The sequence below is a fragment of the Drosophila erecta genome, unplaced genomic scaffold, assembly GCF_003286155.1.
Source record: "Drosophila erecta strain 14021-0224.00,06,07 unplaced genomic scaffold, DereRS2 tig00000000-arrow-pilon, whole genome shotgun sequence".
NCBI classification, from domain to species: Eukaryota; Metazoa; Arthropoda; class Insecta; order Diptera; family Drosophilidae; genus Drosophila; species Drosophila erecta.
Genome location: NW_020825194.1, coordinates 1,660,748 through 1,686,984, shown reverse-complemented (window position 1 = coordinate 1,686,984; position 26,237 = coordinate 1,660,748). Strand labels below are relative to the sequence as shown.

At 44.1% G+C, this 26,237-nt stretch overlaps 4 protein-coding genes across 10 annotated transcripts in view; 2 read left to right on the top strand and 2 right to left on the bottom strand.

Annotated features, from left to right (window-relative positions):
* Positions 1 to 8,825, top strand: part of LOC6555224 (tropomodulin) — a 50,597-nt gene extending 41,772 nt beyond the window's left edge. For 2 of the 7 annotated variants that reach the window (XR_003407612.1, XR_003407616.1), the window contains 7 exons: positions 1,773 to 1,925; positions 1,984 to 2,496; positions 2,562 to 2,813; positions 2,901 to 3,048; positions 5,381 to 5,903; positions 7,113 to 7,496; positions 8,038 to 8,825. Coding sequence is in view for 1 of the 7 variants with exons in the window: in XM_015153610.2 (XP_015009096.1) it covers positions 1,773 to 1,925; positions 1,984 to 2,496; positions 2,562 to 2,813; positions 2,901 to 3,048; positions 4,207 to 4,492; positions 8,038 to 8,161 (1,476 nt within the window). In the remaining 6 variants the exon portion in view is untranslated. Of the gene's footprint in view, positions 1 to 1,081; positions 1,407 to 1,772; positions 1,926 to 1,983; positions 2,497 to 2,561; positions 2,814 to 2,900; positions 3,049 to 4,206; positions 4,493 to 5,380; positions 5,904 to 6,526; positions 6,755 to 7,112; positions 7,497 to 8,037 lie in introns of those variants that run through there. The other 5 variants (XR_003407611.1, XR_003407614.1, XR_003407615.1 and 2 more) reach the window with 5 other exon arrangements.
* Positions 8,826 to 9,399: 574 nt separating this feature from the next.
* On the top strand, positions 9,400 to 12,100 carry LOC6555223 (sodium-independent sulfate anion transporter). Its single transcript, XM_001981143.3, has 3 exons — positions 9,400 to 9,931; positions 10,261 to 11,350; positions 11,406 to 12,100. The coding sequence occupies exons 1-3, from the start codon at positions 9,566 to 9,568 to the stop codon at positions 11,978 to 11,980; spliced, it is 2,031 nt and encodes a 676-aa protein (XP_001981179.1). The 5' UTR covers positions 9,400 to 9,565; the 3' UTR covers positions 11,981 to 12,100.
* Positions 12,101 to 12,111: 11 nt separating this feature from the next.
* Positions 12,112 to 13,500, bottom strand: LOC6555222 (26S proteasome regulatory subunit 8). The gene is made up of 3 exons (XM_001981142.3): positions 13,484 to 13,500; positions 13,268 to 13,421; positions 12,112 to 13,220 (listed from the first exon to the last, which is right to left on the bottom strand). Exons 2-3 carry the CDS (start codon positions 13,419 to 13,421, stop codon positions 12,169 to 12,171), a joined length of 1,206 nt encoding a protein of 401 aa, XP_001981178.1. The 5' UTR covers positions 13,484 to 13,500; the 3' UTR covers positions 12,112 to 12,168.
* A 3,792-nt stretch (positions 13,501 to 17,292) lies between these two features.
* Positions 17,293 to 20,658, bottom strand: LOC6555221 (sodium-independent sulfate anion transporter). The gene is made up of 4 exons (XM_001981141.3): positions 19,260 to 20,658; positions 18,533 to 18,835; positions 18,321 to 18,466; positions 17,293 to 18,170 (listed from the first exon to the last, which is right to left on the bottom strand). The coding sequence occupies exons 1-4, from the start codon at positions 20,389 to 20,391 to the stop codon at positions 17,835 to 17,837; spliced, it is 1,917 nt and encodes a 638-aa protein (XP_001981177.1). The 5' UTR covers positions 20,392 to 20,658; the 3' UTR covers positions 17,293 to 17,834.
* Between the last annotated feature and the right edge of the window lie 5,579 nt (positions 20,659 to 26,237).

Below are 26,237 nucleotides of genomic sequence, written 5' to 3'. Positions count from 1 at the left end.
TTTTGCTAGTACTTGCTGGTCGAGACGGTACACTGTGGCAGCTTAGCTGTACCTATTGTGGTCAAAACCGGTTGGCAGTTAAAAGCGCTGCGCTAAGTAAACGGCGGCCAAAGAGGAGTTTAAGCCCCGGTTTTATGGCCATTGTATTGTCCGTCGCGGTTCCTTGGCACTCTTTTGCCCTCGGGGAAAACCAGTTTTCAATCGGTTTGTTTTCTTGGCTCTTGATTTGCTCGCACTAAATACTAACTACGCTATTCCCCCACTTCTCGGTCACGCTTAGCCAGAACATCCATTTCGCCCCCTCCAAGTTACCAGTACTCTTACTATTGTCGTATGCAAATCACTCGGTTCGGCTGTTTTCCCTCCATGTCTAATGTCGATTTCGTGGCTTTTCGACGACTTCCGCTCGGCTTGTTTATGGGCCACAATTTGTTGACTTATTTATTTGAAATCTGGCGGAGTTGCACAACAATTTCCCACCGAGAAGTCGTTTAAGTGCAGACACCACCGCGGAGAAGTCTTGCCACAGTTGACTGCCCCCGTTCCCCCGCCCCCTGCACTGAAACAAATAACGTGACCCTCGATCAGACACAAATCACACATTCTACGTGCTACTGGAAAAGAAATGAGTATATTACTGCATTGAACCATTTTTTAGAGGTGATTAAATTAGGACGCATTTGCTGAACCCCAAATCAATATGATTACATAGAACTTTAAAAAAATTAAGTAAAATAATTAAATTAAATTAGTAAAAGGTGCTCCAAAGTTAAATCATTTAGACTCAGAGATGAAATGCAATTCAGTGCCTCAGTTTTTGTCGGTGTGCCTAATTTACATTGGCAACTCTTTGGGCCAACTGGCTGAGTGACTCGACTTAAGTTGGCCCGAACTGAACTGAGCGCCTGACTCACTGACTAACTGACTGAATGACTGAATGACTGACTGACTGGATGAATGGCTGGCTGGCTGAGCGATTGCAGCCTGTCTTTATGTTGGCTCGAAGCAAATGTTGCACGACTCTCGCTTGGCTTTCGATGTGGTTGCCGTTGTCTCGCCTTAATTCGGTGGTCTGGTGGTGCGGTGGTCTGGTGTTTCGGCGGGTCTCTCTTGCCAGTCAGTCGGTGGTGGAACGCAGACCCAGTCCCAAGTCGCAAAGTCTCCGGCCGAAAGCTGCAAGTCGCCTCAGTGCATTCATAATTGGATTTGCCATATTGCGCGCTTCATATTCCGTGTTTCCTATTCCGTATCGATTGAACACCTCCTCCGAGCTGCAAAGATAACAGTCCAGAATGGAGAGCGCCCTGCCGGTGGCCGAGTTTCAGCAGATAAAGCTGCGTCCGGTGCCAAAGGTCAAACGCCGAGCCCCCCAGCCGCCAGTGAGCCTCCGCCTGAAGCATAAAAATGTGCGAAAAGTAGCTTTAAGTGTAGCAAAACCCCATTTAAGCAGACCTCGTGAAGCCTGCAAAGCATTAGTGAACTTTCGCTCTCATCGGAAAAGCGGGAAACTGAAAAGTGAACTGTGCAAAAGTGAAAACAATGCTTTTCGGTCGAAGCAAAATAAGAGCAGAAACGTGGGAAGATTTCCCTGCGATTAGGAAGCAATCTTATCTGATCCGCTCCCGAGATTTTCGGTGGAGAAAATAAACTCTATGGTCTGGTATTTTAAATGCGCATTCCATCGTTTATATTAAGTTGTGGAGCTTCCTAGAAATCCTTCCTAAATATATTTGGCTCAAAAATATAAACATTTCTAAATTCAACTTTTTCAGACTTCTGCCACCACAAAGACAACCACGCTCACCACCCCCGCCAAACTGTATGGCAAGGATCTGAGTGAGTACGACGATGTGGACGTGGAGAGCCTGCTGGCCCAGCTCTCCCCCGAGGAGATAACCATACTGGCCAAAGAAGTGGATCCCGATGTGAGTAACCCTTTGGAGGCGTTGTATCCAGATATATTGAACATTCTTGTTTCTCCAGGACAACTTCCTGCCGCCAGACCAGCGCAACAGCTATGAGTGCACCAAGGAAGCCACCGGGCCCCTCAATCGCAAGCAGCTGATCGAGCACATCAACAAGCAGGCCATCGAGACACCGGATCAGCCGGAATTTGAGCCGTTCGTTCAGGGCAAGGTCCGTGGAAAGAAGTGGGTCCCTCCGCCAAGGGATGCACGCGACATCGAGGCCGAAGAACAGATCGCCATCGACATGGGCGAGGAGTACGAGCACGCCCTCAACGATGCCACGCAGGAGGAGATCATCGACCTGGCCGCCATCCTCGGCTTCCACTCGATGATGAATCAGGACCAGTACCACGCCTCCTTGCTCAACAAGGGTCAGCCCGTAGGCCTGGGCTGGGATGGCATCACGAAATCCACTCAGCAGAAGCTCTTCCCTATGGATCCGCCCAATAGCACAGATGTGGAGGAGTCCATCAAGCGGGTCAAGGACGACGACTCCAAGCTGATTGACCTCAACTTGAACAACATTAAGGTTTTGTCTTGAATGTTAAACATTATTATTCTGTATCCTAATGAGCTTAATTTCCTTGCGTGTAGAACATCTCGGACGAGAAGCTCGAGCAACTGTTTGCCGCACTGCCTCAGAACGAACATCTGGAAGTCCTCTCGCTGACAAATGTGGGCCTCACCGACAAGACAGCCCTCCTGTTAGCCGCGGCCATAGAGAAGAGCAAAACCCTGAGAGTATTAAATGTCGAGACCAACTTCATCAGTCCGCCCGTGATTGTTAAGCTGGTGCAAGCCCTGCTCAAGTGCCACACCATCGAGGAGTTCAGGGCCTCCAATCAGGTGAGTGGGTCCTTCAATTCGAGTATAGTAACTGGCATTATAAGTAGTTGCAACATGATCTTACCTTTTTAATTATATCTTCGCCAGCGGTCCGCGGTGCTGGGCAACAAGATCGAGATGGAAATCACCGACCTGGTGGAGAAGAACTCGTCGCTGCTGCGCCTTGGATTGCACCTGGAGTTCAACGACGCCCGCCACCGAGTGGCCGCTCACCTGCAGCGCAACATCGACAGAAGTAAGTTGACCCTTGGGATTGGCAGATGACCCGGGCGGTTACTTTCACCACCCTGGCGATCTGCAGGCGATCAGCGTTGGTTTCGCGAATAGTTCCACTACTGCTCCCTTCGATAGGATTAGGTATATTTCTTATTGACTGAGTTGCCTCACTCGCGCGTTTAGGTGAATTGCAACAAGGTATGTTAGCCAGCGGAATCACCAACATCGCTTTGCCATCATCCAGCAATCAATCGTCACTCCATCATGACCATTCAGACTCAAAGGCGGCCAAGGATATTTCACCCACTAGGTTGAAGAGCCTGGCTGCCTTCGAGCAGTTCATCAAGGCGCGCACCTGGACCGATCCTTCAGATAGTGTAACCCATAACTTGCCACCTCCAGGGCGTCTAGTGCGCAATCTACAGGCGGAGGCATCTGCATCCACATCCGGAAGTGGAGCCGAGAAGAAGATTTGATGAGCGACCCCACTTGGTAACCAAGCTCCACGTTCTGTTGTTGCGTCCTCCCAGCCCCACTTCAGTCTATCTTTTTATCTATTTATCTATTGTGTCTGGTAACCAGGTAATCCGTTCTTGGCCTCCATTAGCCTCATCGTCACTCCAGCTCTCCAGTCTTAACCCCATCGTCTTACATTCTTACATCGTATCACCAGCCTTCGTTGCGTTATCGTTATCGTTCACGTTTCGTTATCAAGTTATCGTTCGTTTCACCTGTGGTTATCGTTCTGGGTTAGGGGCACCTCGTAGGATATTTTAAAATCGGATTATGATGGTTGTGCTAGGTAGAGTAACAGCACTGAAGATGTCGCATTACTATACTTTAAAACCTTCACTTCTTAGTGCTATTATTTTAATATACATGCATTTTGTATTGTAAGAGGGTTCAGTACGTATATCATTCTTCCATATCCACCCGACGCTAACCCATGTGTTATCCCTATAGAATAGAGCCAGGATCTCGAAAGGTTGAGATCGGTCCACCTATGTAATATTCCGTGCCAACCCCTGTTTCTCTCTCGTCTGCAAACTCTTGTAATTACCATAGATTGTAAAAGTGACTTCCGCCAAGAAGAACATTAACCAATTATCCATTTGTCTGTTGTAAATTTGCAACGTTCCTCTCAAACTCGAAACACCCAAAATCGACACTTCGACAGTCTTCCGCGTTCAGAAAATAAAGCCCAATCTACCCAAGTTGATCCTGCCGGGCAACATGGAGATTGAGCGGAATCTGGTCGCCTATAACCGATCGGCCACGCCTTCTCCGTCGCCATCACCACAGCCTCCGGCGGATTATGAAGTGGAAGAGGATCCGGATAACATGGTTATTCGGGGTGGCGGCGATGCCTTCGATCCGGAGATCGATCCCGACAACATGGTGGTGCCGGGCAGTCGGTCCGTGACACCGAACTACGACGATGAGGGTGTCTATCAAGCGCACACGTGAGTGAGAAGTCGAGCAGCCACTGCAGCCACTGCAGCCGCACCGCCGGAGCCACTGAATGCCACAGAACACGACTGAAAACCACAGAAATCCACTGAATCCACAGCTACCACAAGTTCGAGCCATGTACAGACAGTCATTCGATCCACTTGCGCCTTTCCCTTTTCTGCCTCATTGGTTATGTAATCCTCGATGTTGTCGTTGTCGTTGCCCGAAAAGTACACTCAAACACCCTGGACTCTGGATGCAGTCCATCGATCTTGCTGACCAAGAAATTGTACATACCCCAAAATGAAAACCACCCTATAAAAAGCCCAGAAGCTTAGCCATCGATATCATTTCCTAAACAAAATAGCTATATGAACTGTAGCCATAGCTTTAGCTTACATGTGAAATTATAAGCTTATGTATACGTAAAGCGCAATGTGAGCTATTTTGTTTTAGAAGAATACCCCGTCGATGGTCAATTTTGGTGATACTTTTGTACTGTGCAGAAACCGGAAACTGATTCCAGCACAGCCCACTTGTTTATATCTGTTTTCCATGTCGTCGTTGTCAGCCGCTTTATTCATTTGCAGGCGATCCGTGTAAATAATCCCATCACAATCCTCTCTCATCCAAATCAGATGCGTGCTATTAACCCACACCCACGCACACCCACATACACACTCTCATCGCAGCACTCTGTATTGTATCTATGTATCTGTCTATGTTCCAAAAACAGACGAACTCAGAGATATCAGCCAAAGACGATTCAGAAATTCAGTCCTCGAGACAGTCGGCAGTCAAGAATCATTATTATTACTTCTCCCCTTTTGTGACTCGTCTTTATCACCTCTTGCTTATGTGTTCTGTTCTCTCTCCCTTTTTCTGTTTCTCGTTTTCAGTAAGAAAAGATCTTGAGTTGCGACTGCAGTTCAGATTTTTCAATAATCTGCATAGAAAGTCGACAAGAATTCAATAAGCAGACCACAAACCAAGCAACTAAACAAAAAAACCATTTTTAAAGCGTTTTGTAATCTAAACCCAAAGAACCGAAGAAAAACAAGCACATAACAACGAAAGAACGTGTATAATATAATATATATTTAACAAGATGAAGGAAGCAGGAGCACAAGTTTAAGCTAAAGATAAAGCAGCCCACGAGCTTGCCAAAAAATCTATATCTATATACTCTAGAGACTTTAACTAAGCAAAGCAAACTGAAACCAAAGAAACGAAGCGAAATATCAAACTAAATACATATGCCACACTTATCGATAAAGATCGCAGATCGAGCAGACTCGTGATCCATGGATTTAGCATAATACCCATGTGCCACGAGTTATGTTTTAAGTCGAGGCCTCTTCTAAAACTCAGCAGAAACCGTTTAGGCGTCACGTGTATAATTTTATCTAACGCTTAACACAGGTATCTATGAACACGGATTGTCTTCTCACGTCTTCTGCTAACTCGCAAGAATTGCCAAATAACCAAGCCCCAACTAGCAACCAGCATTCTGCTATATATATAGCCTCGATATATATAGTCTATAACTAGCTTTCGCAGTTGTTCGATTAGAGTGAGACACCACTGTGCACTTGGCTAAACAAAGATCTTTTTATACTCTTGCAGATAATAATCAGAAAGCGCTTTAACTATTTAAGTTATGTCCGTTATCTGAAACGATCTGATCTTCTAACACATAATTATGTTTTCGGAATGAAAAAAACAATTTCAATGTTACAAATTTTGTCTGCAAGGGTATTATAGCTTCGGCTTTTCGGAGCTGGACTTCTCTTGATTACGTAAAGCCACTTGACCGATCAGTCATAAACACCAGCATCCAGCATCCGTTAATGTTATGCCCCATTGAGTAAATTATTTGTTAATTGTATAAGTTTAACCATCCTCTGCATGTCTTGCATGACCTCCCCAGCCAAACCATTTGCATGCTATGTGTAATCGAATCAGCACACTATACACACTTCAGACAATTGTTTGCAGTCTAAATCGCCTAAGTCGGCGGCTCTAATGAAGTTCTCTTCGTATAGGAATTAAACTGCGATGTATGATCTAAGTGAGTCCCCAGATCCGAGTCAAAGTAAAGCGATAGTAGCAGAAACCCATAACAAACGTAGATTTGAGACACTTTATGATTCAGTAAGAACCACCAACTAACAGCAGAAAATAAAGCAGCACCACCGACAAGCAGAGCCATGAAAAACTACAGAAATAAAAAACATGCAGAAACGATGCAGAATATCTGAAACAGACGAAAAGTTGGTACCCCTCTGTCTAAGTAATTGTTGTTTGATCTGCAGCGAAAAGAAATACCAACTAATCCCGATTAATAACCCCAAAAAGCTTCCAGCTAATTGAAAGTTAGTCTTAAGGACCTCTGCCCAAATAAGGCCCAGAAAACTTGGGCCAACTTGAATGTTGTACCTGCAACTTGATTGACTGTTTGACATTGATTGAAGTTCGAAACTAACCCAAAACTAAATCGTTGTTGAATCCTTCTCTATATTATATCACTCTTTGTTGCCAACACTGGACTAATGCCAATTTATTTGTTTCTTCTCTTTCGCCCCGCCCACGCCCACACACACGCTCGTTGTCCTGTATCTGTGTTTGCAGTACGTGTGAAACGCCTGAACCAGCGTAAATAAAAAGACAAATACGAAATATATAGCAGCAACCAACCAACAACAACATGCCACCACCCAAGAACAACAATCAAGCAGAAAGCCATCTATATGTGTGTGTGTTTCTCTGTCCGACTCTTGATTTGACAATTACTTTTACAATTAATTAACAAGCAAGCCCCAGCAAGAATATCAAAACCAAACCAACAACACCTCCAGCAAACCAGAACAACAGCAACATGCGCAACCACGGCCACCAGAACAACAGATCTTTGTCCATGTCCAAACTCCCCCACCAACCGACCTCTGTACTCCCCGAAAACCAATCCAACCAACCAGCTGTGAACTAACACCGAAGAATGATGTGCGACATGAAGTACGTAAAGTATCTTATGGGTAATAGATGTAATTGTAGATGTAATAGTAAGAATCTCACCATATTCATCTTTTTTGTAGCATCCAATCTGTAAGTTTCTCATCCAAACCTGCTTGAGAATTTTTAGTAAAGTATTCACTGCTCCTTGGAGAGTCTTGAGGAAGATTCGATATTATTTTTAGATGATAGTGTAGCATCAGCAGATATATGTAAGACCATTATTTGATTTCACCACATCAAGTGAAGCAGCATAAGTTAGCACCTTGGATCGCCTGGTGACCCCGTCAACAAAATAGCGTGCATTTTAACGCCCCAAGCCGAGATGGGAACGAAAAGTTACCCTAAATAGGTTGGTCAATGTTTACGGAAGAGGAAATCTGATAAGCAAATATGTGATTAGCGTAGCCTTAAGCCAACAAGGGCAAGTTTTTCTTGTGGACACTGTATTATAACTATGCAACTGTTGTGCGTCATGCTTCGTTTTGAGAAAATGGCCTTTGTAAAGGAAAACTACTAATCCGATTTTTCGAATATTTTCCAGTTGGACGTCAGCGTCGCATGGGACATCTGACCAGGAACTACACCGTTGGCGTCTGGCAGTAGGATTCATCCGATTGGAACTGCGGAGTCCACACATTTTACACAGAAAGAAATCAATAGCCTAACAGTAGTGTTGTCTCACACGCTTGTTGCTGCTCTCACGCAGAGAATTGTTCTATATTGTTTTGTTCAGTGTTTGTTGCGTTCTTCAGATTGATGTTTTCGGTTCGAGTTTGTGTTTGGATCACCACCTAAGCATAAGCAATTGTTTGTTACGAGTTAGGCGAATGTTCATTGTCACACACGCAGATCCAGGATTAACTTTCTATCTGGCAGCTCTAAAGTAGTTATTTCCTTAAGCAAATCTTCACATTTACGCTGCAGCTATACACACGTTTATTTTATTTTATTTACCTACCATTCTGTCCTTGGATTATTTGTAGCCCCTAGACGGGGCGATATTTCACAATTTTTAGTTTTAGTCGTGTTTATATCCACACATGCACACATGATACAAACACATACACATAACATACATAATACTTACACACTATATATATATGATACATATATAGCCATGGTCTCTGAAAACAATTTACTGCTATTGAATTATGAAATGCTTAAACATAAATTTAACTTATGGTTAAACACACAAAACAAATGAAAAACATACAATTGTATAATGTAATGATATCTTACTTTATATGACATAATGCAATGCTTTTAAAATACAATTTTTAAAAATCATGTAAAAACTTTAAAATTAAATAAAAAAAATACAAAAAACAATATTGAACGTTCTATTTTCCTCATTGATTTGGGATTCGTTATAATATTATTGTAATATAATTATTTGTTATAAAACAGCACAGCGGGTTGTTGAAATGTTTGAACGCTGAACTTTTTATACGCAATTTGCTTTCGTCAGCACGAACTAAAAATTTGCTAAAAATAGTCAGACTTCCTTTCCTCCGTATAATCTTTATTAGCTTTATAAGATAAGGGACATACAGTAGCAACTAGATAATAGATAATATCAGCCATCAAAAAATCACCTGGCTCACTGTATCTCATCACTTTCGATTACTAGGCGATCTTTCAACCCAAAAAGCTACTCAAAACACAGCTAGGTGTAGATGGGCAACTGTGAAGATCAATATTTAAGCCGTGAATAAGTAGTGCACACTTGATTATCGATTCTCCACAGATCGCGCTAGATTAATGGAAAAATTTCAATTATCAATAGGGGACACTTGTGCCAGTTGGCTGACCGACAATTCCAAGATAAACACTGAAAAGGGGCGGACGCAGGGGGCTTTGGTCATTGTCCAGCGTGATTTGCCGTCTTTATGGGACCGCCGTGGATCCAACTGAAAGATACAACCTGTATCCCGCTTCCACACACGACACGCGTCGAGATCTGGGCAAACAGCCTCCGGAGATAAGAGCGCGTGACGCTGCCCCTTGGATCATCAGGTTCCGGCGGCGTGTCGTCCAACCCATCAGTTCACGCACAGATCTCGCCCAGAATGTCCACGCTGGAGAACGAGGTGATCTTCCGCAAACAGGCGGAGGTTAACCAGAACCTGGAGGCGCAGTTCGACAGCTCCTCCACGGACTTCATTCTAATCACCGACCATCGCACCTCGAAGAGTAAGAGCTTGGAGCAGTTGGAGGCCTCCAAGGAGTCGGCAAATCCCGAGTCCTGCTGCTCCCGGTATGCCCGGAATATCTTCCGGAAGAAGACGCTTTTGAAGCGTTTGCCCTTTCTCACCTGGCTGCCTCACTATAACCGACAAGACTGTATCGGCGATTTGATAGCCGGTTTCACCGTGGGTCTAACCGTAATCCCACAGGGATTGGCCTATTCTGGGGTGGTCGGTCTTCCACCGGAGGTTAGTATCCACGTACAAAATAAGTCATATTCGAAACGGAGATTCCTTGCTTATTTTTAAAATGTATTTTTACATTTTGGGCGTGTACCCACCCATTTGGATTGGTTAACCAAGATATCATTATGTTTTCCCAGCCTATTAGCAAGCTTAGGCCAGCGGAAAAGCACCGAGTAATGGTGGAGCTGACGACTTGATCATTGATCGTTAGTGCGTCTCAGCAGAAGCACGTTTAAATTAAAGCGGTTAAATTTGTACCTAAGATACCTCTGATCCCGCAGATCCTTCGATCCACTGTTATATCAAGAAGTAACTCAGATTCTCTTCACCAGTATGGCCTGTACGGATCCTTCATGGGCTGCTTCGTATATGTCCTTTTGGGAACGTGCAAGGACAGCACGATTGGCAGCACGGCGGTGGCCTCACTCATGACCTTCCAGTTCGCCCAAGGATCCTGGCAGAGGTCCGTACTCCTGACCTTCCTGACCGGCATTATAGAGATCCTGATGGCCATCTTCAAGCTCGGGTGCTTGGTGGAGTTCGTTTCTGGACCGGTGAGCGCGGGATTTACGAGTGCCGTGGCCTTGATTGTGTCGACGTCCCAGATGCGATCGATGCTGGGTGTCAAGAGTGATGGTGGATCCTTTTTGGCCACGTGGATAAGCATGTTCCGGGACATCGAAAACGTGCGCGTAGCCGATACCTGCTTGGGCTTCGGATGTGTTATCCTGCTCCTGGCCATGAGGAGCTTCGGCAAGTTCACCATCGGTCCGAAGGACGAATCAAGGAGGAACGGATTCCAGCGGGCTGTGAACACGGTGATCAAGTTCTTTTCCACCTCGAGGAATGCCTCTGTGGTTATTCTGTTTACCGCGGTTACCATGTACCTGGACGCCAATGGAGAGAATCCTTTCAGACTAACTGGAAATATACCCAAGGGCATGCCCACGCCCTCGCTTCCTCCGTTTTCCATCGAACCGCAGCCCGGCAACGAAACAGCTGGGATCCCTGCTGTTGAGGGGCAGAGTTTCCCTCAAATGGTACAGAGCTTGGGATATGGACTAGTGATCGTTCCACTGATGGCTCTACTGGAAACCATGTCGGTTTGCAAGGCCTTCGCCAAGGGAAAGCAGATAGACATCACCCAGGAAATGATCGCCTGTGGAGTCGGCAACATTGCCACCTCCATGTTCTCCGGATACCGATGCAATGGAGGATTGGCCCGATCCGCGGTGAATAATGCCAGTGGCTGTCGCACCAATATGTCCAACCTGTACATCGGCGTTATTGTAGTGCTCGCCCTCAACTTCCTCACCGAATACTTCGCCTTCATTCCCAAGGCGGTGCTGGCAGCGATTATCATATCGGCAGTGATCTTCCAGGTTCAGTACCAGGTCGTAACGCCCATGTGGCGCAGCAAACGTGAGTTGCGACTTCCTTAGCTGTTGTATGCATTCCCAAGTAACCCTCTTTGCAGGTTCCGATCTAGTGCCCGGAATCCTGGCCTTCGTCACCTGTTTGGTACTGCCCCTGGAAATAGGCATTATGGTGGCCATTGGTGTGAATCTGCTCTTTATCCTGTACTATGCAGCCAGGCCAAAGGTCACCCTGGAGCAGCTGGAGACCCAACAAGGTGTCAGGTTCGTGAAGATCACCCCCGACAGATGCCTGATCTTTCCTTCAGTGGAGTTTGTTCGGAATATGGTGCTCAAGTTGGGCAGCAAATCCGCTCTGCCCGTGGTCATCGACTGCACCTATATCTATGCTGCGGATTTCACAGCCGCCAAAGTAATATCCTCCATTGTGGACGACTTCCGGCGGCGTCAGCAAAAGATCATATTCTTCAACTTGAAGCCCAGTGTAGTGAGTGTGTTCGAGGGACTAAACACACGGCTGGTGCTTTGCTACAACACCCATGCCCTCAACCAGGAACTTCGGCCCGACGAGCCGGATCTTTCGAGGTCCGTGGACTCCCTCGACCACGTCGAGTCCGGGAACGGAACTAGTGAATGCGTGAGCATGGCCAGCACGCTTTCACTCGCTAGGAGTTAGTCTTACAACGCCCAAATAAAGTTAGCTAAGTTATACCTAAACCTTATACCTAAGCATTAAACTAGTGGTTTCCCTCGAGCTCTGGGCTCTGCTCTTTTTCTTACGAGAATATATTAAATTTGTAATATTTATATACAGGGTTATGTGCAGTCTGATAGTGAAGCTTTAATAGGCTTTAAAATTAGAAGCTATTTCCAGAACTTTTTGATGGACATGTTCTTCTCGGAGTCCTTCATCATGACTTTGGACACGGCCATTTCAAAGTCCTCCTGGGTGACATGGACCCGTCTTTCCCTCAAGGCATACATTCCAGCCTCGGTGCAAACACCCTTAACTTCAGCGCCAGAAGCCCCGGGCATTTGTTCCGCAATCTTGCGAAGATTGATGCCTCTGGTGAGGTTCATCTTGCGAGAATGTATCTTCAGGATATCTAATCTGGCCTCCTCGTTCGGTGGCGGAAACTCGATCTTGCGATCAATGCGACCGGGGCGCAGTAAAGCCTGGTCCAAGACATCGATGCGATTGGTGGCCATGATCACCTTGATATTTTTGGTGGCCTCGAAGCCGTCCAGCTGGTTCAGGAGCTCCAGCATGGTTCGCTGGACCTCTGAATCACCGGTTCCGGTTTCCATTCGAGCGGAACCAATCGAGTCGATTTCGTCCATGAAAATGATGGAAGGAGCGTGTTCCCTGGCCATCACAAAAAGCTCCCTCACCATTCTGGAACCCTCGCCGATGAACTTCTGCACCAGTTCCGATCCTGAAACCCGTATGAAAGTGCACTCCGTGTGATGGGCTACAGCTCGGGCTAGGAGGGTTTTCCCAGTTCCCGGAGGTCCGTAGAGGAGCACTCCCTTCGGCTGGGCAATGCCCAGGGCATCAAATAATTCCGGATGCTTTACAGGCAGCTCAATCACCTCCTTGATCTCCTGGATCTGCTTGTCCAAGCCACCCACCATTTCGTAGGTGGAGTCAGGAACCTTTTCCACCAACATTAGGGAGACTAATGGGTCCACCTTGTTGGGCAGTATTTTGTGCAGAGTATAGCTCTCGTTTCGCAGGGCCACTCTGCTGTTGGGAGTCACATCCTTGATATTGATGGCCTTGTCCACATCGACCACGTACTTGCCCTCCGGATGAACCTTCACCAGGACCTTATTCTTGTCCATGGGCTTCACAACCTCAGCAATATAGCTGCCCTGCTCCTGGAGCAACTGCAGCTCCTCCCGCAGCAAGCGAACTACGGTGGATCTTAAAAAGGATACATATTCATTTTCAGGACCTTACCTTTGGAGTTGAGTTCATTTCTCTGAGCCTGCAATCGCAGTAAGTTCTTATGGCGCTCATTCACGGTGAACTGCAGCTCGGATATTTTCTGAGTAAAATAGGAATGGAAGCCGGGACCTTCTCCGCCCTCTGGGATTCCCACATCGATGTTCATCTGGTAAAATGAATACAATGATTCGCGAAATATTGAAGTAGATTAGTAGATTAGTTACTTGCCCTGCTAAAATGCAAAATAAAAATAATATTATTTCTTTCCTTGTATCGCGCTCACGATTCCCGAGCTGCTGATATAATTTTGTTTATTTTTTGAACGAACTGAAGCGGGTGATGAGACAACAGTTTTTACACAGTGCTGGGAAATATTTGATAAGTTAGGGATGGAAACATGATTTCGCAGTCAAACGAAAGGGTTCTTGAACGGACTAAATATTTGAATCAATTTTGCAAATAATTTTAATCTTTACTTCTAAACCTAAAAAATAGTTGCCACACGAATCCATCAATCCTATCTTGAATGCGATTCCTTGGTTATTCATGCTTCGAGCTAATACAAGATAGAATGCTATAGTCGAGATCCCCGACGATCAGATACCCGTTACTCAGCTAGTGGAAGTGCAAAGAAGTGCGAGAAACTTCAACCTTTTCAGGAATATCGGTAATAATTGGGAAAAAGTAATAAAATAAAAAATAAATTAAAACTTTTTTAAAAGTCTGGGCTACGACTTCAAAATCCGATTAAAATAAGTTGAGTTATGGAGTTTTTTTGAATTGAAAAAAAAAAATAAAAAAAATAAAATTCTAAATTTGAATGCAGTTTTTTAGAGAATTGCTCCAGAAACATTTAGAGGTATGCCACTTCAAAATCCGAATAAGATAAGTTGAGTTATGGACTTTAGAACTTCAGTCTTGGGACATTTTTGAATTTCTACAGCATCATAACATCAATAAAATACAAAAAATTAAAAATAAATTGAATTTCTAAATTTAAATGCAGGATTTTAGAGAATTGCGCCACAAACATTTAGAGGTATGCCACTTCAAAATCCGATTAAGATAAGTTGAGTTATGGACTTTAGAACTTCAGTCTTGGGACACTTTTGAATTTCTACAACATCATAACATCAGAAAAATTACAAAAAATTAAAAAAAAAATAAAATTCTAAATTTGAATGCAGTTTTTTAGAGAATTGCTCCAGAAACATTTAGAGGTATGCCACTTCAAAATCCGATTAAGATAAGTTGAGTTATGGACTTTAGAACTTCAGTCTTGGGACATTTTCGAATTTCTACAACATCAAAAAATTACAAAAAAAATGTCGAAAAAATAAATTTTCAAATTTGAATGCAGATTTATAGATAATTGCTCCAGAAACATTTAGAGGTATGCCACTTCAAAATCCGATTAAGATAAGTTGAGTTATGGACTTTAGAACTTCAGTCTTGGGACACTTTTGAATTTCTACAACATCATAACATCAGAAAAATTACAAAAAATTAAAAAAAAAATAAAATTCTAAATTTGAATGCAGTTTTTTAGAGAATTGCTCCAGAAACATTTAGAGGTATGCCACTTCAAAATCCGAATAAGATAAGTTGAGTTATGGACTTTAGAACTTCAGTCTTGGGACACCTTTGAATTTCTACAACATCATAACATCAGAAGAATTACAAAAAATTAAAAAAAAAATAAAATTCTAAATTTGAATGCAGTTTTTTAGAGAATTGCTCTAGAAACATTTAGAGGTATGCCACTTCAAAATCCGATTAAGATAAGTTGAGTTATGGACTTTAGAACTTCAGTCTTGGGACACTTTTGAATTTCTACAACATCATAACATCAGAAAAATTACAAAAAATTTAAAAAAAAATAAAATTCTAAATTTGAATGCAGTTTTTTAGAGAATTGCTCCAGAAACATTTAGAGGTATGCCACTTCAAAATCCGATTAAGAAAAGTTGAGTTATGGACTTTAGAACTTTAGTCTTGGGACACTTTTGAATTTCTACATCAGAAAAATTACAAAAAATTTCAAAAAAAATAAAATTCTAAATTTGAATGCAGTTTTTTAGAGAATTGCTCCAGAAACATTTAGAGGTATGCCACTTCAAAATCCGATTAAGATAAGTTGAGTTATGGACTTTAGAACTTCAGTCTTGGGACACTTTTGAATTTCTACATCATAACATCAGAAAAATTACAAAAAATTTCAAAAAAATAAAATTCTAAATTTGAATGCAGTTTTTTAGAGAATTGCTCCAGAAACATTTAGAGGTATGCCACTTCAAAATCCGATTAAGATAAGTTGAGTTATGGACTTTGGAACTTCAGTCTTGGGACACTTTTGAATTTCTACAACATCATAACATCAGAAAAATTACAAAAAATTTAAAAAAAAATAAAATTCTAAATTTGAATGCAGTTTTTTAGAGAATTGCTCCAGAAACATTTAGAGGTATGCCACTTCAAAATCCGATTAAGAAAAGTTGAGTTATGGACTTTAGAACTTCAGTCTCGGGACACTTTTGAATTTCTACAACATCATAACATCAGAAAAATTACAAAAAATTAAAAAAAAAATAAAATTCTAAATTTGAATGCAGTTTTTTAGAGAATTGCTCCAGAAACATTTAGAGGTATGCCACTTCAAAATCCGATTAAAATAAGTTGAGTTATGGACTTTAGAACTTCAGTCTTGGGACACTTTTGAATTGCTACAACATCAGAAAAATTACAAAAAATTAAAAAAAAAAAAAATTCTAAATTTGAATGCAGTTTTTTAGAGAATTGCTCCAGAAACATTTAGAGGTATGCCACTTCAAAATCCGATTAAGATAAGTTGAGTTATGGACTTTAGAACTTCAGTCTTGGGACACTTTTGAATTTCTACAACATCACAACATCAGAAAAATTACAAAAAATTAAAAAAAAAATAAAATTCTAAATTTGAATGCAGTTTTTTAGAGAATTGCTCCAGAAACATTTAGAGGTATGCCACTTCAAAATCCGATTAAGATAAGTTGAGTTATGGACTTTAGAACTTCAGTCTTGGGACACTTTTGAATTTCTACAACATCACAACATCAGAAAAATTACAAAAAATTAAAAAAAAAATAAAATTCTAAATTTGAATGCAGTTTTTTAGAGAATAGCTCCGGAAACATTTAGAGGTATGCCACTTCAAAATCCGATTAAGAAAAGTTGAGTTATGGACTTTAGAACTTCAGTCTTGGGACATTTTTGAATTTCTACAACATCATAACATCAGAAAAATTACAAAAAATTAAAAAAAAAATAAAATTCTAAATTTGAATGCAGTTTTTTAGAGAATTGCTCCAGTAACATTTAGAGGTATGCCACTTCAAAATCCGATTAAGATTGGTTGAGTTATGGACTTTAGAACTTCAGTCTTGGGTCATTCTTGAATTTCTACAACATCATAACATCAGAAAAATTACAAAAAATTTCAAAAAAAATAAAATTCTAAATTTGAATGCAGTTTTTTAGAGAATTGATCCAGAAACATTTAGAGATATGCCACTTCAAATTCCGATTAAGATTGGTTGAGTTATGGACTTTAGAACTTCAGTCTTGGGTCATTCTTGAATTTCTACATCATAACATCAGAAAAATTAGAAAAAAATATCAAAAAAAAAAAATTCTAAATTTGAATGCAGATGTTTAGAGAATTGCACTAGAAACATTTAGAGGTATGCCACTTGAAAAACCGATTAAGATAAGTTGAGTTATGGAGTTTAGAACTTCAGACCTGGGACATTTCTTATTGTTTTTGAATTTCTACAACATCATAACATCAAAAAAGTTAGAACGCTCGAAAACGCTTCCTTCTGCATGTTACATACTTTTCAAAGAATCTAGTATACCCTTCTACTCCACGAGTAGCGGTTATAAAAATTTACTGCCCACGCGAAGCGCCAAATTAAATCACAGCATGTCTTAAGATTAAAGGCAGCCAGAAATCTTGATATTGATTAGATATTTAATCTATCTGAGTAGGCAATCAGGGATTCAAATAGCCATAAATCTTTAATAATCGTCCACTATAAAGCGAGGAGTTGGTAACAACATATCATACATCATGGGAGTGTTTTCATTCCACTTTCTTGACCATACAAATGAAACTCATAACGCGACTTAACTATTTTACCTTAACCTGATTTATTTAAGTACTTATGCCAAAACTCGTCGTTCTCTACCCGAAAATAATACTATGTTCAGCGGCAAAATCGCGGGTGGGATGAGCCCTGGCTCTGGAATTCACAGCGTTTCGCTAGAGGCCAAATAAATAATATTTTGCAAAAATCTGCGAAGATTGCCACATCTTAAATGCTAATTAAGGTGAGCTGGGCCAGCCGTGGAATGGTAGTGGTGCCTTCAACTAAGGCGATGCGCGTGGGCAGCCCACATCTAGATTTAGCCGCTGGCCTCGGCGGCAAGACTAAGCTAGTACTAGGTCTAGGACAGAGACTGAGCCACCAACTAGACTTAGGCTAAGACTATCGCATGACGAGGTTGCTGCGTTGATGCCCCTTGGACTTCTGTGGATCCCTCAGATCGGGGGCGACTTCTCAGCCAGCTTGGCGTGCAGGGTGCTGATGTCGTAGAGGACCACCAGATCCTTGTTCAGTCCCTCGAAGACCTGCGCCACTCGCGGCTGCAGGTTGTAGAAGAACAGGGGCTGCTCCCGCTGCTTGAAGTCCATCACCATGGTGGATATCACCTTGGCGGCCGTGAAGTCCGCTCCATAGATGTGGGTGCAATCGATGACCACCGGCAGCGTGGACTTCTGACCCTGCTTGTTGATCACCTTGCGCACAAACTCCATCGAGGGGAAGATCAGGCAGCGATCGGGGGTGAGCATCAGGTATTTCAGACCAGTGGTTGTCTATAAGGCGAAGGAGGATTATGAATGTCTTAGCATGACTAAGAGAAGTAACTTCTACCAGCAGCCCAAATGCTAAGACTCTGTAGCATACTTTTGGCCACTGAAGCTATTCTAGACATAGAATGAGATACTGCGGATGGGATGACTCACCGCCAGCGTTTCGATGCTCAGCTTTGGCCTGGCTGCCTGGTAGAGGATGAAGAGCACATTGATGCCGATGCCCACGAGGATGCCCAGCTGCAGGGGCAGAACCAGGCAGGCAAAGAAGGCGCCCAGGCCGGGAATGAGATCGGTTTCTGTGGCAGGACAGTCAAATATGTAAGGTAACCCACTGCAATAATCTACTGAAATAATCTACTCACTTTTGCTGTGCCACATGGGCTTGATCACTCGGTACTGGACCATGAAAATAACCGCCGCAATAATAATGGAGGCCAGCGCCGCCTTGGGAATGTAGTAAAAGCAGGGCGTGAGGTAGAGCAGGGCGATGATCACGATCACACTGGTGTACAGGTTGGACAGCTGGGTCCTCACTCCGCTGGCATTGAGGATGGCGCCCCTGGCGATGCCGCCATTGCTCCGCAGACCCTGGACAAACGAGTTGGCCACGTTGCACACTCCGGAGGCTATCAGTTCCTGCGTGGCATCTGTGGGCTTGCCATCGGCTAAAGGAAAAGAGCACACGGGGAATATTATACTGTATGCCAGTCGAATAAAATACAATTCCCCAAGGAATAAGGCAACTGAGGGCATGACTCAGGCTGGAATGACGAAACGTCCAGTTGGCCGTATAGATCACAATCTAAATTATTGTATCAGTTGTGATACATTTTAAGTGTAAAAGTGTGACTGTCGTTACAATCTATTAAATATAATCTTATCCTAAAGGAGGACACACATTTCAAAATCAATTAAAAAGCCATTTTAAGCACATTCCACTACAGGCCAAAAACTCGTTGCTTTCGTCAATCCGATTTGAAATTAGCTTTTAGTGAAAACCAATTACTGGTGATTCATTTCCTACTCGAATTTTTAAGATTCTTGAACTTGTTGGAGAAGAACGAGATCAACCTCAAATGGATAACTCACCGAAAGCCTGAACAACGGCCATAGTTTCCAGAAGAGCAATCAAAGGAACCACAATGAGACCAGATCCCAGGGTGCTGACCATGTCCCAGAAGCTCTGCGCCTCCTGAAGGACCTCTCCTGTGGTTTCGTTGATGACGGCATCCATGTGGAAGGGTGGTGGCTGGAAGGAGGGCAATCCCTTGGGCACAAAACCAACTGTCTTCACGAGATTCTCCTTTCCGTTGACAAAGAGCCAGTATCCCAGGCCAGCAGTTCCACAGACCAGCAGGGCATTTCGGGCAGTTCCAATGGTCCAGAAAAGGCCAGTCAGTAGCTTTTGGGCGGTGGTTTTTCCCTCCTTGGGGCCCAAGGTACAACTGGCCAGGGCTCTCAAGCTGAGGAGCAGAGTAATGCAGACGATTCCCAAGATGAAGTCCGGCCAGCTGATGTTGTGTATATCGTTCACAATGCTAATCCACACTTGCAGGAAGGTGTTGCCGCTGGTCTTGATGCCCAAGAAGTCCTTCATCTGGGAGCTGAAGATGATCAGGGATACAGCACTCGTGAATCCTGCCCCCACAGGACCAGAAACGAAATCGATGAGGAATCCCAGCCGGAAAGCACCCATCAGGATCTCAATGAGTCCTGTGAGGAAGGTGAGCAAGGTGGCCATCTGCCAACTGCCTCCAGCGATTTGAAAGGACAGCAGCGCGGATATGGCCGTAGGTCCTATGGGCACATCCTTACTGGACCCAATAAATATGTATATAAAGCAGCCCAGGAAGCAGGCGTACAGGCCGTACTGCAGATCCAATCCAGCTATTCCCGCGTAGGCCAAGGCCTGGGGAATCACCGTCAGGGCCACCGAAATGCCCGCCACTATATCACCGAAAATATAATCCTTTTTGTACTGGGGCAGCCACACCAGGATGGGGAATCGCTTGTACAGCGTCTTCTTCCTGAAGATGTTGGACCAGAGACTTGAGCAACAGCCCTGAGTGCCCTCCAGGCAGCTCTCCTTGGGACCCTGCTCCTCCTGCACAATGCAGTCCCGCGAGGTGTGGTACAGGGTGTTGGTGGGTATGTCCAAGGACACCTCGGATCCGCCATTGAAGCCACTGTTCGTGTGGCCGCTGTCTGCTCTTTGGCTCATCTTGCGCGAATTATTTCTGTACTTCCGTATACTGAACTTGTGGGATTTGTGCTTGCTCGTGGGACTTCGCTTCCTTATTTTCTAGGGCTTCATGGCACTCTCACTCGAACACTCTCCGGGAAATCGATACCCTGATCTCAACTGATACCAAAGACCGGAGCAAAACGAACCGATCGCGGGGCCATCCACTGCGGGAATGATGTGGAGCCGCGGAAAGAGCAGCACTAACAACCGCCCGCCTGCTGGGACCCGATTATATAGTAAATAGGCATCGCTCGCGAATCGCTGGCAGCGCATTCGAGACTATCCGCCGGCTTTCGTTATGCTATCAGCACCTCTCTCTCTTCTCCAGGCCCCACTAATCTTCGCGGCCAATTCTCCGTCTCCGTCTCTGTCACCATCTCCATCTCCATATCCATACCCAGCTCCCGCTCTCGATCGAAACCGGCTCTCCGTCTCCAGCGATCACCAGCTCGGATCTGGGCTTTGCATCTTCGCGGCCAAGTCGTGTGGCAGCCCAAAGAAATGGAAATGACGCAGCCCATCGGTTGGCCACCGAGTGGGAGGAACATGGGACAGGCCCAGTTTCTACGGGCAAGACAATGCCTGGTGGGCGGATACCACTGTTGCCCCAACTATTGATCGCTGAGGTGCACATAATATATGGAAAAACTGGCATCAAGCTAATATATGTACTCACTCGTCACGAACATGCATCGTAGGAATATTCTGATGTGTTTCTTAATTTTGTGGGAACACGTTTAATTATAGGAATTCAACCACGTGCAGCTTTTATCTGTAACGTTCTTGCCTTGTTAATTGTGATTGCAATCATTATTTTCGTACTCAAATGTAATTTAATTAGGAAACTTGCCACCAGTGATCTACACCCAATCTTATTACGTACACTATCATTGGGCTTCTGGGCTTCTCTATGTATATAGTTGGAGGTAATCCTTGGATGGAGGATATTGAAAATAATTTTTTGTTAATCAATCACAGCCCTGTTTTTCTCTGAAAATCTCAATATTTATTTTCCATTTGTGTAGTAGTACATAATTTACAAGTGGAGGGTATTTCCCAGTCGCCTGCCCTCCAAGTTCGGAAAATCAACAATTTTTGCTGTGAATTTTCCGCACGTGCTGACACCGAGCATGGGAATCACAGTCAAATGCAACATGGAAATCAAGAAATGTGTTTTGTTGCATGCTAATTGATCGGATTTTCACACCCTGTATTTCTGGTTAGCCGATGGAGGCCAAGATTAAAAGGCTTTTGCTCCGCTCAGTTCTTCCCACGGGATTTGCAAGTTGAGTAAATAAATCGAATGAATATTAATGGAAAATGGTAATGCTGCAATCGCCGTGAATGAGTTATAGTCGAGGCGACTGTAATTCCTTTATAATTTCCCCCAAAAGGTGGCCCACATTAAAGGCCCCAACATCTTTATGGCCCCCACAATCGTGCGCTACTGACGTCTATCGTTCGGCGACACGGGAAATCAATCAGCCGTTGAAACACGGCGCATATAAATCAGTTTGAAGAGTGCGCTCCGTAAATCAAGTATACGGCCGAGATAATGGCCCGGATCCGGCGGGACTCGAGAGCTCCACTCCGCCCTGAGTAGTTGAGATGTTGGCTTTTTTGGCATCCCATCGAACCGGTTAGCCCGTCAATCTGTCCATCAGCTGCGATCGAGTAAATCACCTGGTAATTACCAATGCAATGTGGATAGTTGAAAACCCCTTAAAAGAGCTTTGTGTCCGGACTGGTTTCACAAGCCTGCCTCTTCTGGTTTCGGCACCATTTGCATGCAAAGAGCTTTTCTGCAGAATCCGAAACTTGGGTATTTCAATGGTTCAATGGGGATTTTTATCGGGATTTTCCTCTACTACACGCACTGGCTGCATGCCACCTGCTTTTTGTGTCTGGGTCTGGGTCTGGGTCTGGGTCAGTCAGGAAGCCCTCCAAAATTGAGGCTTTAGGCCTGGCCGGCTATTAATCACCTTACCACCAGTCACTTCCAAGCACAGTCTTCCCCAAATGGCAAACACGCGTCTGGCGAATGATCGATGGCGCAGAATCAAATACGAATAAGTTACGATCCAAGCGGATTGATGAAAATCAAGTGTCTTTGCCACGAAGGCCGAAGATGGAATGCCCTTCTACTGGGGTTTCCACGGGGAAAACCTTCTTTACCTTCTCTTTTTTCCGTTCTCCTTTTATTGCTCATTAAACAGTGCGGGGAAAAATAGTAGTACCACTTATGCACGACTATATGCTTTATTTATTTTGAGATTAAAAGCATGTCCCATAGTTTTCGCTATTTCGCTATTGATCTATTTCACACAATATTTTGCTTCGTCATTGCCGAGATGATTAAAAATTAGGTAACGAGCTGTTTGACTTCGGTTATTAACAATAAATTAATTCGAAAATGGGCTATTAGGAAGAGATGAATTGTAATGAACTGACTGAGAGGTCTATATTATCTGTCAAATTGAGGACCTAATGATTATATATTAGTCCAGTCTAAGCACCAAAGACAGCTGACCCATAAGTGACTATAGTTGATGGCACGGATATTTGTGAGGTATTGAGGTATTTTGACCACAATTGTATATCGATCGCCGTAACAATCGATCTATGGCCAATCGACATTGCTGAGATACTTTCGCGGCATTCGTATGAATATTTATAGGTCGCTGACTTGTTTAGGAGATTGGATGGCGATTATGTGTCGCAGTTGGATATGTAACACTTGTGCGGTCAATTTGCATTACTCATACGCAGCGTGAACCCCCAAGGGGGGTGGTGGGCACAGACATTAGACAACAATTAAATGTACATGGCTGGACCCCGCCAGCAATTCAATTATAATTTTGAGTATACTTAATTTGCCTCTAATTCAGCTGGCGTGCGGATAATTGTGTGTTCATCGTCGAGCTGTCTTCCCCTTGTTTTCTCCTCTGTCATTTCAGAAAGCAACTAGATTTGGAAGCTCGAGGCATCTTCTTGAGTCTTTGGACCGCGTAAATCTTCTGTGCGCGTGGGCGGCCTACTTAGGTGGGATTATTTAAATATATAAATGTATTTTGGCGGCCCTTGAGCGTGGCCAGATTTCGACAGTTATCTGGCCAACGAAATCTCAAGGTGTGCGGGTATTTTGATAAGGGAAATCATCTCTCCTTGGGGTCACATGCCGGAAAGGCTTGTCCATTTGTATGCACTGCTTGTGGTTCACAATCAAACATGGACAACACGTAGACTAACTGTATTCGTACACCGAGAAAAACGGACTGCTCAAATTCAAATATATGCGCACGCAACAGTGTAAGGCTATGGTGCTTTTTCTTTTCTACTAATTCGATAAGCAAGTCGGTTATGGCAACCAAGAACCTTTATTTAAATAAAACTGTCCCAACTGTTTTTCTCTCTGCATCGCTATCTTTGTATCTGAAACTGCATTGGCGGGCGGGTAAACAAAGTTGAAGTTAAGCTCAAACAATTGCAATGAATGACAATTACGGCTCAAATAAAACTGTTAATTGTGCATTCAGTTAATTGTATAAGATCCCCAGCATTACGCAAAGCGATCAGCGGCCTCCCACCACCGGCCCCGCCCCCTGAACACCCCACAGGGGGCGGGTGGAGGGGGCCCTCCCTCTGTGCAGCGCATTCCATTGAGGCGTGTAAAGTACCCGATGTAAGGCTTCACGTGACTCGAACCCGTCGATCGGGTATCCAAATTCATGACCAGCCTGAATTTACGATGCAGTCTGAGGTCAGCCTGGCAGCTTCTGAAGAGTCTCAAGCGACGGAAGCTGGCGAAAACCGTGTCACGGACCCGCTTCACTGGCGGCCAATGATCGGGGGACAATGCTCGCCTCCAGGGATTCCCGCCACAACGAGTTGGCTCCATCTGCTCACGTGATCAGAACCGCTTTTTGATCCGCAGCCTGTTTCTTATCACGGCATCACTGCAGTGGCATCAAAACTGAATTCATTTGGTCACATGACCGAGCAGGAGAAAACAAGCACCTGGCAGTCGTATATTTTTATCCGAAACACACACTCATCAGGGGTAGTCAGATGCCTTGGGGAAAGCTGCTGAATTGGAAATCAATATGGGCATCGTCGAAGTTCGAACAATGTCAATAAAGCAATAGTATTTGCCAGGAACACTACAGAATATTTGCAGAATCGCACATGCATTTTGATAAGAGATATATGTGCATAACCTCAAGCAAGTAAAATGAATGGACAAACTAACTAACTAATATACTCAAGATCGTCATTTCATAAGAACTGAAGTCGCGAACTTGCTACATTTAAATAAACCAATAGCTACATAAGCAGGAAAGAAGTTCATTCCACACAAATTCATTCACAAATTCCCATGACAACTGATTTCTGAGAATTTCAAAAAAAAAGTGGCGTGGAGTTACCCCAACGGCCCCTGTTTAAATGTAAAGCATATTCAAATCGTCCAAGTGGCCAGGTCGTGTGACTAGTTTGCGGCTTTGTTCAAAACGATTCGTTCTGGCAGACAAAACGCAAATCATCGGCATATTCGGCAGATATCATTGCCCGCGGGCGTCTAATAATCATGATGGGCGAAACACCCACTCGGGTGCACGGGAGCGTACAAAACAGATTATGGCCATTGTATTTTAGATAATTGACAGGTGCTAACCGCTGGGCCAATCAATTTATGGGCGCAAAGTGTCGTGCTAATGGCTTGCCAACAAGCCGGGCAAATTAACAAATCAATTTCGGAGTGATAAACAAAAAGTGAAGCAGAGAAACAAAAGCGGAAACAACAAACAGCGCCAACAGATGTCGGGCCCAAACAATTGACATTGCAATCGGAATGCTGTGCTGGAAATGATAAAACAAATTAGCCGCCGGGCACTATTAAAAGTAAAGTGATGTGATGGACCATCAGTGGCATAGGTGGCATAGGTGGCATAGGTGTAAGCCCCTCGCGGAAGTCGGTTCAATGCACGCCAAAGCAAAGCAAACAGGGCTAACATGGCGTATGCGCAATGCGGCTGCTTCACGTGACTCGCAGCTGGGGGGGTCTGGGGTTTGGAGTGGGAAATGAGAAATGGGAAATGGGAACGAGATACCCCTTCGATGTTGGCCAGTCTATTCTATTCAAATCCAACAGGTGCCCCAGTACGGAGATTTGCGGGATTAGCCTTACGGGCTTTACGGTGTTTTTGCTTTTATTCCGCTGGCGATAAAAAGGCAGCAAGTGTCACGCTGAAGAGCGGAGCACAACTTCTGTTTGGTTTGCGGGCGGGCAAACAGCGCGGAGTTTATCGCACTTGGCCTAGGCAGAGACCTCGCAAATATGCGCCATTGGGCTGGCCCAAATATTGGGCTTGTGAATCCAGTCCAATTCCAGCCGATCTCGTCACTGCTGGAACTGGAACCGCATTCCTCCGCCATCCGTCCGGCATTTAGCAATGCAAATTTACCGACATCGGGGAACCGTAAGATCTGGTGGCTCTGACATATCTGATGGTTGATTAATGTGCCATGATTTATGCATGAACCACCTGCCTCGGCGGGATTCTCCGGCTTTTTGCCACGACGAACTGCACGCAGATGGGATGCACTATCTTATCGGCGCTGCACTCGTATCCGTAACAATATTTGCTTAGTAACAGCGATGCAAGACATCTGTCTGTTGCCTTATTTGTTGGACAGGCAGAATGCAAAGCGGCTGCAATCGCCCTGCAAATTGCTACCTTCCACGATGATTTACGGCTTCGACGGGCTACTCAATTATGAGGTTTCCATTCGATGGGTGCCATAAATTTCGACAAGCGTCAAGT